We start from the raw sequence: 12,111 nt of genomic DNA on the forward strand, positions 1-12,111 counted from the left end.
TCCTGCCTTTTCAGCAGGATTCGGTCAAATCATTCTGCCTGGCCAAACCTAATCTAAATCCTAATTTGCATATGCAAATAAGGGTCGGGGAGGGAAATCGCGTTTTTTTCACAAAACAAGGAAGTAAAGAATGTTTTCCCCTTCCCACCCCTAATTTACATATGCAAATAAGGATTCAGATTCGGTATTCGGCTGAATCTTTTGCAAAGCATTCAGGGTTTTGGCTGTATCCAAAATAGTGGATTTGGTGCATCCCTAGAAGATATAATGGCTAGAGATAGATATAATGTTTGGTTATGGTGGCTTGTACAAATAAGGTAGAGAATTTCAATTATAATGGCTTAAAGGTCAATGGTTTGTTAATAAAACAAAGATAAAATGTTTTCATGGCTCTTTACACACATAAAGTATAATTTTTGCCAATAAACCCCTTATTTTTGGCTGTGAAATGAACACATTAGCTATTAATGCACTGAATATTTGAGTTGACAAACTTAAGACACGTCCATGATTTGCCCCGGACAAGTCTATATTCTGGTAAGAACAACTCAAATGATGTGTGTTATCTGAAACTTTCCTCTGTTGTAGTCCAACACTCTTTCTTAAAGTTCCTAGAACTCAAATTCTGCAGTTTCTGCTTCACCAGGTTTGCCAACATTGAAATCAACCTGGTAATGCTTTGCATACTCCCACTTGTAGATCATACAAGCCAACACCATGGTCATTTAAAAGAACAACCAATATCAGGAACTTCCAAGCATGTAGCCATCGATCTTACCGTGGTAGTTGCTGGTCAAGGTACTTACACAAAACAGGTCTCAAATATTGGTCATAAAGCAGTGCAGAAAAGTGTAAACCTTAGAGCATGGTCTACTCTTCCTCAAAATCCCTTCTGTTCTATATCCCTCAGTATCTTCTTCTACCATAATATTCAACCATTTGAAGAAAAATACATTGAATCAAGTTCTATATTATGTGTTACTATAGGAAACAGTAGACATCCACTTTGTTACATGTAGGTTGTTTATCTGTTTCCATGCTTTCTTCTGTTAATCTTGTGTCTAAAGATCAAGGTGCAAAGCATATTTGGAATTTTAGTCCAACAAGTTCTAGGGCCACAGGTTAAGAAACAGGGTTTTATATTCACTTTATTTTTCTATAAATGCTCAGAAAAACATATCGCTCAAGGTTATTCTGAACAGGGTCTTATTTAACTAAAAAATATTTTCTGTATAAAGCAACCAATACATCTCAACTAATACCACAGCACATTTTTACATGGCTACATGTAAGGAAAGAAAGCTCTGAATTATGGGAAGGCCATTTCCAATAGACTCCAATTTAATCAAATAATTCAAATTTTTATAAATGATTTCCTTTTGCTTTGTAGTAATAAAACAGTACCATGTATTTAATCCCAACTAGGATATAATGAACCGTTATTGAATGGAAAAACAATCCTGGTGGGTTTAATTCACATTTAAAAGATTTTTTAGCAGAATTAAGGTATTGAAATCAAAATTATGGAGACTCTTTTCTTGAAAACCCCAGACCCCAAGCATTCTAACTGGTGCCATATCATGTACAGGTATAGGATCTGTTATCCAGAATGCTCAAGACCTGGGGTTTTCTGGATAACGGATCTTTCCATAATTTGGATCTTCATACCTTAAGTCTACTAGAAAATTATGTAAACATTAAATAAACCCAAACAGGATGGTTTGGCGTCCAATAAGGATTAATTATATCTTAATTGGGCTCAAGTACATGGTACTGTTTTATTATTACAGAGAAAAAAGAAATCATTTTTAAAAATGTGGATTATTTGGTTAAAATGAAGTCTGTGGGAGACAACCTTTCAGTAATTCAGAGCTTTCTGGATAGCAGGTTTGCAGATAATGGATCTCATACCTATACTATAGAAAAACTAAGGTAGGTGCTAAAAATATCTGTGGCATAGAACTAATCTGAATGTTACTTGTGAATGTTCTGCAGATGTTCCTATCAACATATATTTGTGGTTGTGCAATGATGCCCCTGCAATGATGACAAGCAGGATTACGCCAGCTTTGGCCGCCAATATGTTAAAAGTGGAAAAGTACCCCAAAACTTTTAAGGGAAAAAGTGACACTTCAATGTCTCTGTGTGTGTCTCCCATTCCTTCCCCATCCTATTTTAATATACAGTGCTCCACCATCTGAGAAAGGTTGCATGCCAGAAAACACCAGAAGCCACAGGATATTAGTTTCCCTTTAAAACATTGACATTTGTTTTCTCGTGAGCTACCAAAGGAACAAATATTTCTGTTTTTTGGAGCTAAGCATATAGAGAATATTTCAGTTTGTATGCTCATATGTTCCATTGCATGGCCTTATTTGCAAGTTATGAAGACGCTTGCAGCCAACAACATAAAGCCTTCAAGGCAAGAAAGCATCTATTCCCTTATGTGCTCCCAGTAACACCACAAGCATTTTCTCTCACAGGGACATAAGAGCAGATAGAAAGATATATGTGAGTGGAAAAAGCGCTTTCCTTTGGGCAGTGAACTCTGTCACACACTGGGTAAAGGGCAAATAAGTCGCCGTTGCAGAGCCTTCTTGCTTCTACATCAACTGTTCTTTATTCAGCTAACATTGTCTACTGAACTTACTGGCTGTCATAAGAAACATATAGAACCAGTTAGCATGATGGATAACATTTGCTTTCTTTAAAAAAAACAAACACAAAAAACTCTTACTGCTGAGAGGCTTGAAAACGGTACCAGCATCAACGTGTCTGATTTGCAATGAAACTGTATGGGATTGGCATACACGGAGTACGGCAATCACGTGAGTATGCACTCTGAGCAAAAGGAGTATCAACAATGTTTTCAGCTCTTATAGTTTACTTCATCTATCGGGCATTTAAAGAGGACCTGTCACTTAAGTGTTTCATAGGCGCTGCCATTTTGAAACGGGACCCCCTTGTTATCTGTGTGTGGATGTGCCAAACTGCCAAATCTCATGTATGCTTAGTCATAGAGTATACTCTGTGATAGACATGCTCTGCACCACTCATGTCACACCAGGACTTGATATTCTATTAGGATTGTTTGAAACGCCTTCTGTATTAGCACATTGTGTGGGCTACTACTAAAAATGATTATGTTATGCAGGAAGGAACACAGAGCCTTGAACTTCAGATATTATAACTCCTTCGTCCTTCGAGGTGAAATCTCGCGAGATTTATCATTTTTCCCTTCAGGCTTTGCATGCCGGCTTTCAGAAGGTCAGAGGTAGAGTCTCGTGAACACTTTGAAAGCACTGCATTAGTTTCATTTATTTAAAAAAAATGGTGGTATGTGAGTATTGATAACTCTTTAATCACAGTCCTACAAAAAAGTGACAGGTTTGCTTTAACGGCAACTGCCTTCAGGTGGCAGAGCACTGCATATTAACAGGGGGTGGGAAAAAGCTGCTCTTGGCAGCTAAAATTCCAGTTATTTGCAATCGGTAATTGTGCTGTCTGCACTAGTGGAGCAGTCCTCCCATCGACCCACTCCAACGCTGAATTTGTGAGTGTTCAAGGGGAACCGGGACATCACTGTGCCCTTGCCAAGAACATTTGCCTGAATTCAAGTAAAAAGTAAGTAAAAAAAAAAAAAAAGTAAAAAAGTAAGTAAAAAGCTAAGTAAAAACCTAACGGTGCTACCCAGTAATAGACAATCTTCCCACAGGTTATATAAAGACTCTAATTTTGGACTTGGACAGAAAGAGACATCCTATACGTCCATCACTATGTTTGTGAAACAACCTGTTAAAGTACAGTTTAATTTATATTTTAAAGAAGAATGTCTGCCAAAAAGAATCAATAGTAAGAGAATAAATAATTAGAAGTAACGGTCTGATTTATTAAAGTGGACCTGTCACCCAGATATACAAATCTGCATAATAAAAGTCCTTTTCAAATTAAACATAAAACCCAAATTCTTTTTTTTTTATTAAAGCATTCATAGCTGTTGTAAACGCAATTAAAAATCTCGGCTGTCAATCAAATGTTGGCTGCCCCTCCTCTATGCCTTAGACAAAGAGACGGGCAGGCAATTACTTTCACTTTCCATTCAGCACTTTCTAGATGTCACTGCTCTCCCCACATTCCCCCAGTTCTCTTTACCATTTAATTGTGTAGCCAGTGCATGGGAATAGACATCAGGTCCCCCATTCTGGTGCACAAACAAGATTCTGAGATGATACAAGGCTTGTCTATTGTCTTTTGTCCACAAAATGGCTCCTGTCTGCTTGTTATAATTATGAAATCCAAGACTGATGAAAACAAGATTCAAATAATTTATACAATGAAACTAAAGTTAATTTTGCTTGACTAACATGATAAAATAGGATTTGGAATAATTTTTGTTGGGTGACGGGTCCCCTTTAATGCTCAAGCCTCCAGGCTTCCGAACCCCAGCTTCCAGACGATTGTTTTTTTCTCCCCGAGTGGTTTTTTCAAGAAAATAAAACTCGGTGCCTAAAACTCACTAAGTTTTTTTATGTTTTTGTCAGAGAGAAAGAAAAGCAGAGGTATTTGGATGCAGAAACTCTGTGTGCCTTTAGGAACTCACACATGGTTTTAGGAACCAACTACTCAAGCCCGGAGACTCCAGCATTAATAGATAAGCCCCTAAGGGTCACAATTCTAAATAAATAGACTCTTTGCATGGAAGATTGTAATAACAAAACACTTTAGTATGGGTTTTCCCACAAAAAAATGTAACATTTGTGCACAAAAAAAAGGGATTCTGCGGCTATAAATGACTTTTTATCATACAGTACACATTGTAAGGAAGCAAAAGGGCAATTTGTCTTGATATTTAATTTAAATGTAACCTACGGTATTAATCTGTGTGCAGGCTTGTGGCAAGGATCTCTCAAAGGCTTGCACTGTTTCTTGAATATGCTTTGATCTTTGTCAATAACTGCAGGGATCTTTCCTGCATAATACTAAATGCTTCAATAGAAATTACATTTACAAATACCAGCATCTCAGTGAAGGAAAATATAGATCATTTTGGCTTACCTGTTCCTCTGACAATTGTGAGATGTGATTCACAGCAGCATAGGACTCTATTTTAGGATTAAAGTGGTTTATAATGGCCCTGGAAAGCAAAGAAACATGACAATTTATATTAATACACATGTCTATCTTCTCAGCTTGAAATTACCAGTAGCTCTTCTTTAAACTATTTCAATCCCCATGGGGGAGCCAACCCTAAATACATATGGCTGGAAGCTCTACAGAGGCTCACAACACCAGAAAATAATTGGGTATACCGCAAGCAAGCTGAACAAGAGATAAGCAGGAATTGTGGTCACATCTCTATGACAAGTGCAAAGTTCACCAATTAGAACTGTGAGCTCCCCAGACGCGGAGGATACAACTGAAAGGGCAACCAACATTTCTGCCTTAAAGGTAATCTAAACGAGTTTAACGAACTTGTGCAAACCAGGCAGAAATTGTTCATTTGCTCAAGCAGAATACATGTAAAATACAAATGTATCTGCTGTACCGCAATGTCTATATAATACCAATGTCTATATAATACTGTCAAGGTTCAATCATTCATAAATGTTCCCTTTTTGTTAGGGATGCAACGAATCCTTTATTTTTCTGCGTTAAATATTCGGCCAAATACTGAGCCAAATCAGCACACAGTTAAAACACTTCCTTGTTTGTGTGACAAAAAGTCACGTGATTTAAGGATTTGGTTCGACTAGGCGCAAGGATTCAGTCCGGCTAGGCGCAAGGATTCAGACGACTCCAAACCCTGCTGAAAAAGACCAGATCCTGGCCAAATACTGAACCGAATCCTAGATTCGTTGCATCCCTACATTTTTCACTAGTTCATTATGGAATGCATTGGCAAGTGTGGGTGCTCTAAAATTGACATAGTGGTGAGCACATACTTCAACTTCATTCATAGTGTTTCTTCTGATGAATGGAGCACAACTGTGCCTACTGATGGTGATGTGAAACCCTTGAGCTTCTATCAACCTGGACCTGCCGTAGCTCCTGGGTTTCTAAAGCAGGTTGCATTAATAGGCCCCCAGACTTGCACCCAGTGATTTGTATGTAAACAAAATTTTGAATATGCACACATTAGTGCAGGCCCGGACTGGCAATCTGTGGGTTCTGGCAAATGCCAGAGGGGCTGCTATAATGTGCCATAGAAAGTCAATATCTAGTGGGCTGGTGGGGGCTGTTTGAACCTCTGTGTGGGCTAAGTGGGCCTCTGTGTACCTGAAATGTCAGGGCCTATTTTAATTATCAGTCCGGACCTGCATTAGTGCTTTGCGGGACGACCCGATAGCCGCGGAACCCGCAGGTCGAGCAGGTTTGGGCCGGTTGAGCTTTTTCTTACTGCTCTCCCCACCGACCTTCCAAATGCCGGCTTCCGACTTCCGGGTTGGGTTTTTATAGATGTGTGCCTCTCGCCCCCGCCACTTTTGTGACGTCATCGGCGGGTGTGGGTGGTGTGAGGTCAAGTTGTGGGTGGGTGCAGGTCGAATAAAAGCCAGACCCACACATAACTAGCACACGTGAGCTGCCCTTGGGTGTTGAATGGATGCAACTTGGAATACATAGATATTTAGGTTAGAATTATGTAGAAACACTGCATTGTGGGTAAAAAAAATGGCAATATGGATACAAAATTGCACTTTGCACTTGTGTTTGGAATTGACCACTATAATGTTTTATTAGTGAGATAAACCACCTCAATGATCCTTGGAGCCCAGGATTGATATCTTGGGAAGCACCGTATTCATGAGCTCAACACCTGGATTTATGGGTGCTAGCCTTGGGCAAGAAGCAATGAGCAAAAACACATAGTGGATTGGCTTCCCATTTGTGCATATAACAGCAATCAAACTTACTCCTTGTTCAGTAACACAAGGAAGGAAATAATACAATGGAAACAGATATATTTTAAAGACGGTAATAACGTCACCCGAAAATGTGGCCAAATGTATTTTAATTCTTGTATTTGAAAAGGCAAATAAAGAGTACACATTGTTCTCCACATTGATACCAGATACTGTGTGGTAGACATTTGACATTAAATTCTATTAATTCACTTGAGCAGAAGAGTCGGCTTTGAAGCAAGAATTCGGTTTGTTTAAAATATGGCACAATCAGACTGGCAGAGTGTGCAAGAGGCACTTGGCTTCTCTCCCCTCCACACAATCTATCATGGGCTGGAAATTAAAACATTTATTCTTAGTGCTGCCATGTGTCTCGTAAATCTCCTAAGGAAAGGCAATCCAAAAGGTTGGCAGAGTGATTAAATACACTGCACCGAATCATGATTAATCGTTTTATGCTACACTGTCACGTTTAAGCCATCAGAGGTTTCAGAGAAATGGACTGTACTGAAGGCACCGGCTGCTGAGAGAAGCACTCAAAGCATCCAACATTCTGTTACTGTACATCAAACCTCTAAGGGGGCTTGAACCCAAAAAATTGCAGGTAAGATGAGCAGGAGAAGCACCCTGCCTAGAATCTGATGTTCCAGTGCCTTATATGCTACTCACACTACCTCAAAAAAATTAAAAAAAAGGTTTTAATTCCTATATTTCCTGATTTGTAATGCCCAGTGACATAAACATTTAAAAAAATTCAGTGTTAAGGCAGGACTCTTAGGGGCATATTTATCAAGGGTTGAATTTAGATTTTATGGGAGTTTATAAAAACTCCCATAAACTCAAAATTCGGAAAAAAAACAACCAATTGAAATTTATTAAAAAAAAAAATTTTGAATTTTTTAAATTCAGGTGAATAGGATCAACCCGCAAACTTGAATCGAATTCGATTAGTTTTTTCATCAAAATATTTTTTTTAAATAAAAAAGTTTTTTTTCAAAACTCCACCAAACGACTCCAAATTGTAGGAGGTCCCCCATAAGCTAAAACCCCAATTCGGCACGTTTTTAGATGCCTTGCCCCAGGCCTCGCACTTATCCGGGCCTGTATACAACTTCGTCATTTACATCATGTACTAAACACACCCTTATAATATGAGATATAATAAGTTACCAAGGAGTTCCATGACCATATAAAAGCACATGTTTTTTTTTTTTTAAAGGTCATGGAACTCCGAGGTGACTTCTAATATACTCATATTTTGCAACAGGGGGAACTTTATTTATTATAATACACAAATTTCAATGAGTCATGTGACAGAAATGACATCACTAAGCTCCATTTATAAGGATATAATACACAAAAGCCATGAATATCCTGTAAATTATATCCTTATAAACGGTGAGTTCTGATGTCATCAGTTATAAACGGTGAGTTCTGATGTCATTTCTGTCACATAACTCACTGAAATTTGTGTATTATAATAAATAAAGTACCCCCAGTTGCAAAATATGAGGATATTAGAAGTTACCTCGGAGTTCCATGACCTGTATAAAATCACTCGGCCTTCGGCCTCGTGTTTTTATATGGTCATGAAACTCCTTGGTAACTTATAATATCCTTATATTTTACAAGAGGGGGTACTTTATTCACTATATCATTTGCAGGATATTCATGACTCTTGTGTATATATATATTTTTATATATATATATATATATATATATATATATATATATATATATCTCACACACAAAATAAAGCTGCTGTTTGTCAGTAAACAGAGCCGTTGGGCAAATTCTAGCTACTGGCGCATTCCATAGCTTGCACTTATCTGGCAAGGACAAAGCTTTGTGAGAATTTCCCTGGAAGACTATCCTGTACTGCTCGAGCGAAGAACAAATGTTTAGAGATTTCAAGCATTGGCTCAGAGGAATAATTATTATAATCACAAAAGGAAATGTATTTTCTCCTTTTGGCTAAAATGAGTTCATGCGGAAACTGATTAGAGCAACATTCCCACTGCTATCTCAGAACATTCACTGTTCCTATTGTGCTTTAAAGTGGACCTGACAACCAGACAAAAAAAAATGTATAATAAAAGTCCTTTTCAAATTAAACATGAAGTCCAATTTCTTTTTTTTATTAAAGCGTTCATAGCTGTTGTAAGCTCATTTCAAAATCTCAGCAGTCAATCAAATATTGTCTGCCCCTCCTCTAAGGCATAGAGGCGGGGCAGACAATTACTTTCACTTTCCATTCAGCACTTCCTAGATGTCACTGCTCTCCACATATTCCCCCATACTCTTTACAATTTAATTGTGTAGCCAGTGCATGAGGATGGACATCAGGTCCCCCATTCTGGTGCACAAACAAGATCCTGAGATGATACAAGACTTGTCTTAATAACAGTGTCCACAAAATGGCTCCTGCCTGCTTGCTATAATTGTGAGATCCCAGACTGAAGGAAACAAGATTCAAATAATTTATATTGTGTAATTAAAGTTCATTTTGCTTGACTAATGTGATAAAATAGGATTTTTTGGGTGACGGGTCCCCTTTAAAATCACTTTACTTTATATAATGGCTTTATTGTACCTTATGTTATTTTAAGGCCTTGAATTAATTGCATGAGGCCATATATTTACCATCTTATTGCCTGTCACCTTTAGGAGACATTACTGGATGAAGAGAATTTAACATCCATTTTAAATTGACTTTAATGAAAAGATTCTACGAGCATCCAGTCACAAACACAAATAAAATATGGCACATGCAGGTTAACAATGATCACTATTAGCCTGTGGTTTCTACACTTGTCCTCAATCCCCCACCAGAGCACGTTTCCACTCATTGTGTTCTTTTAATTGAGTTTTTATTAATTTGTGCGTAGTTCCCAAACTGGGGAGCTACCTTTCCAGGTGGCTGTAGATCAAGGGCCCATCATGAGGGCCAGATAAAGGGCAGATTTGAAGATTTTTGCCTATTAGCTGGCCTAGATACACCTGAAAGTTCAAGCTGAAGTTAAATTTGGTTCACAAATATAATCAATCTACTTAAAGGGGTTGTTCACCTTTGAGTATGTTGTAGGGAGTGATATTCTGAGACAATTTGAAATTGGTTTTCATTTTTTATAATTTGTGGGTTTTCAGTTATTTCGTTTTTTTATTCAGGAGCTCTCCATTTTGCAAATTCAGCTGATTGTCCAAATTTTCCTAGCAACCCTGCACAGATTTGAATAATAGACTGGAATAGGAATAGAAGAGGGCCTGAATAGAAAGATGAGCAAAGATGAGCTGGAAAGAGTCAGAAGGTAAAGGGAAATAATTAAAAAACTATAAACAATAAATAATGAAAAGTGACTTAGAATTAGCCATTTAATAACATACTAAAAGTTAACTTAAAGGTGAACCCCTAAAAGGCATTGATGGAATCTCCCTTCACACCATCTCCCCACATTCCACAACCTCACTGCCCTCACCATGAAGGACCATCTGATCTGAATTATATATCTGTCTATAATGTCCTCTAATGTACTTCTAAAGTGTAATCAAGTGCCTCTGTTCCACAAAAAAACAACCACAACTGTAACAGTCTTTCTTCATCGTTTAATGAGTCCATCCCTTTTACCAGTCTAGTTGCATATCTACACACTCTTTTCAGCTCATTTATATCCTTCTGAAGAACTGCACGGCATACTCAAGTTGAGACCTTAACAGGGACCTATAAATAAGCAAAATGTTCTCATCCCTTGATATTCAACAGCAGTGACACTGCCTAGAGTTACACAGTCTGTCATCCACAAAAATCCCCAAATATTTCTCAATTAAGGATTCCCACAACACAATGTAATTTAGTGTATAACTCACATTTATGTTAATATTGCCCATTGTTTTGCATGGTAGTAGAATGCTGCATGGAACTTTGCACAAGTATCAACAACAAAAATAGACTTTACAGTTCTTACAATTTCAACTTCAAGGTCATCACAAATGTTATTAATGAAAACAAAAAGGGACAAGGACAGACAATTCAGTACTTTACAAACAACTCTGTTCCCATAATATTGGTGTATCTGACAGTGTATAAAGAACAACAGATTATATATATATATATATATATATATATATATATATATATATATATATATATATATATATCTATATATATATTCCTGACTAAGTGAGAGCAGCCTCACTGCAAGTATGTGGACAGTTAATAAGAACACTAACGTAAGCTTATATTGGTGTGTGGGATTGCATTCCACTTAGTCCATTCATCAATCTTCCCCTAAGTATTAGTGAGAATACAATGCCAGTGCACGGCTGAGTGGTGCCAGTATAGTACCTTAGAGAGCCACCTGTATATACACTAATTACTGGGTTCATGTCTCTCAGACTGGGGCCCGGATTCCATCAGCATCCACTCACTTAGCACAAAAATGATTATGTTTGATGAACCACTAAGTTTTCAGAGTAAAGCAAAATAATTATCATTACATCATGATCTAATTTATTTTATAAACGCTTTAATTGTTTTGTGCAGCTTCCTGCTATTTCACTGATTGAGTTTGCCTTCATTTAGCATTCTTACCTTTCCCACTCTGCTACTTCATTCTATTAATATTTCTCTTTAAACATAACTTTCCTTTCTTGGGCCTTGCACAGTAATGTAACTTGGTGGGGGCGGGCCCTGGTGCGGGCCGTGCAGACAGGCCCGCCCCCGCCCTTGTCGGCGTGATTTTTCTCTGCCGCTGCAGCCGACTGCAGCGTGCACGATCTTCTGGGGGGGGGGCCCTGCGGGGGTTGGGGCCCTGGCCCAGTTGCACCCCCTGTTCCCCCGGTAGTCACGCCCCTGGCCTTGCATTTGTGCACATTATTTCTGCACGCTCCATTATTTTCTGGGTGTCATCATTTGTGTTGGTGCAACTACAGCTTAAAGGCAACAATGTCTGCATTAAACATTTCCTGTAACACTTTAAAGGAGAACTAAACCCAAAAAATTTATATGGTTAAAAATGACATTTTATATACTGAACTTATTGCACCAGCCTAAAGTTTCAGCTTCTCAATAGCAGCAATGATTCAGCACTTCAATTTTGTCATAGGGGGTCACCATCTTGGAAAGTGTCTGCGACACTCCTATGCTCAGTGTGTTCTGAGCAGCTGTTGAGACGCTAAGCTTAGGGGTTGTCACTAATTATCAAGCAGAAAATGA

The 12,111-nt window shown here is 38.1% G+C and overlaps 1 protein-coding gene across 2 annotated transcripts in view; it reads right to left on the reverse strand.

Annotated features, from left to right (window-relative positions):
• The window catches only part of armh3.L (armadillo like helical domain containing 3 L homeolog), a 103,157-nt gene that overhangs the window by 13,856 nt on the left and 77,190 nt on the right, over window positions 1-12,111 (reverse strand). Inside the window, 1 exon segment of one of the 2 annotated variants that reach the window (NM_001093557.1) lies at window positions 5,056-5,134. In NM_001093557.1, the coding sequence (NP_001087026.2) occupies window positions 5,056-5,134 (79 nt within the window). 2 annotated transcript variants of the gene reach the window in all.

The sequence above is a fragment of the Xenopus laevis genome, chromosome 7L, assembly GCF_017654675.1.
Source record: "Xenopus laevis strain J_2021 chromosome 7L, Xenopus_laevis_v10.1, whole genome shotgun sequence".
Lineage (NCBI taxonomy): Eukaryota > Metazoa > Chordata > Amphibia > Anura > Pipidae > Xenopus > Xenopus laevis.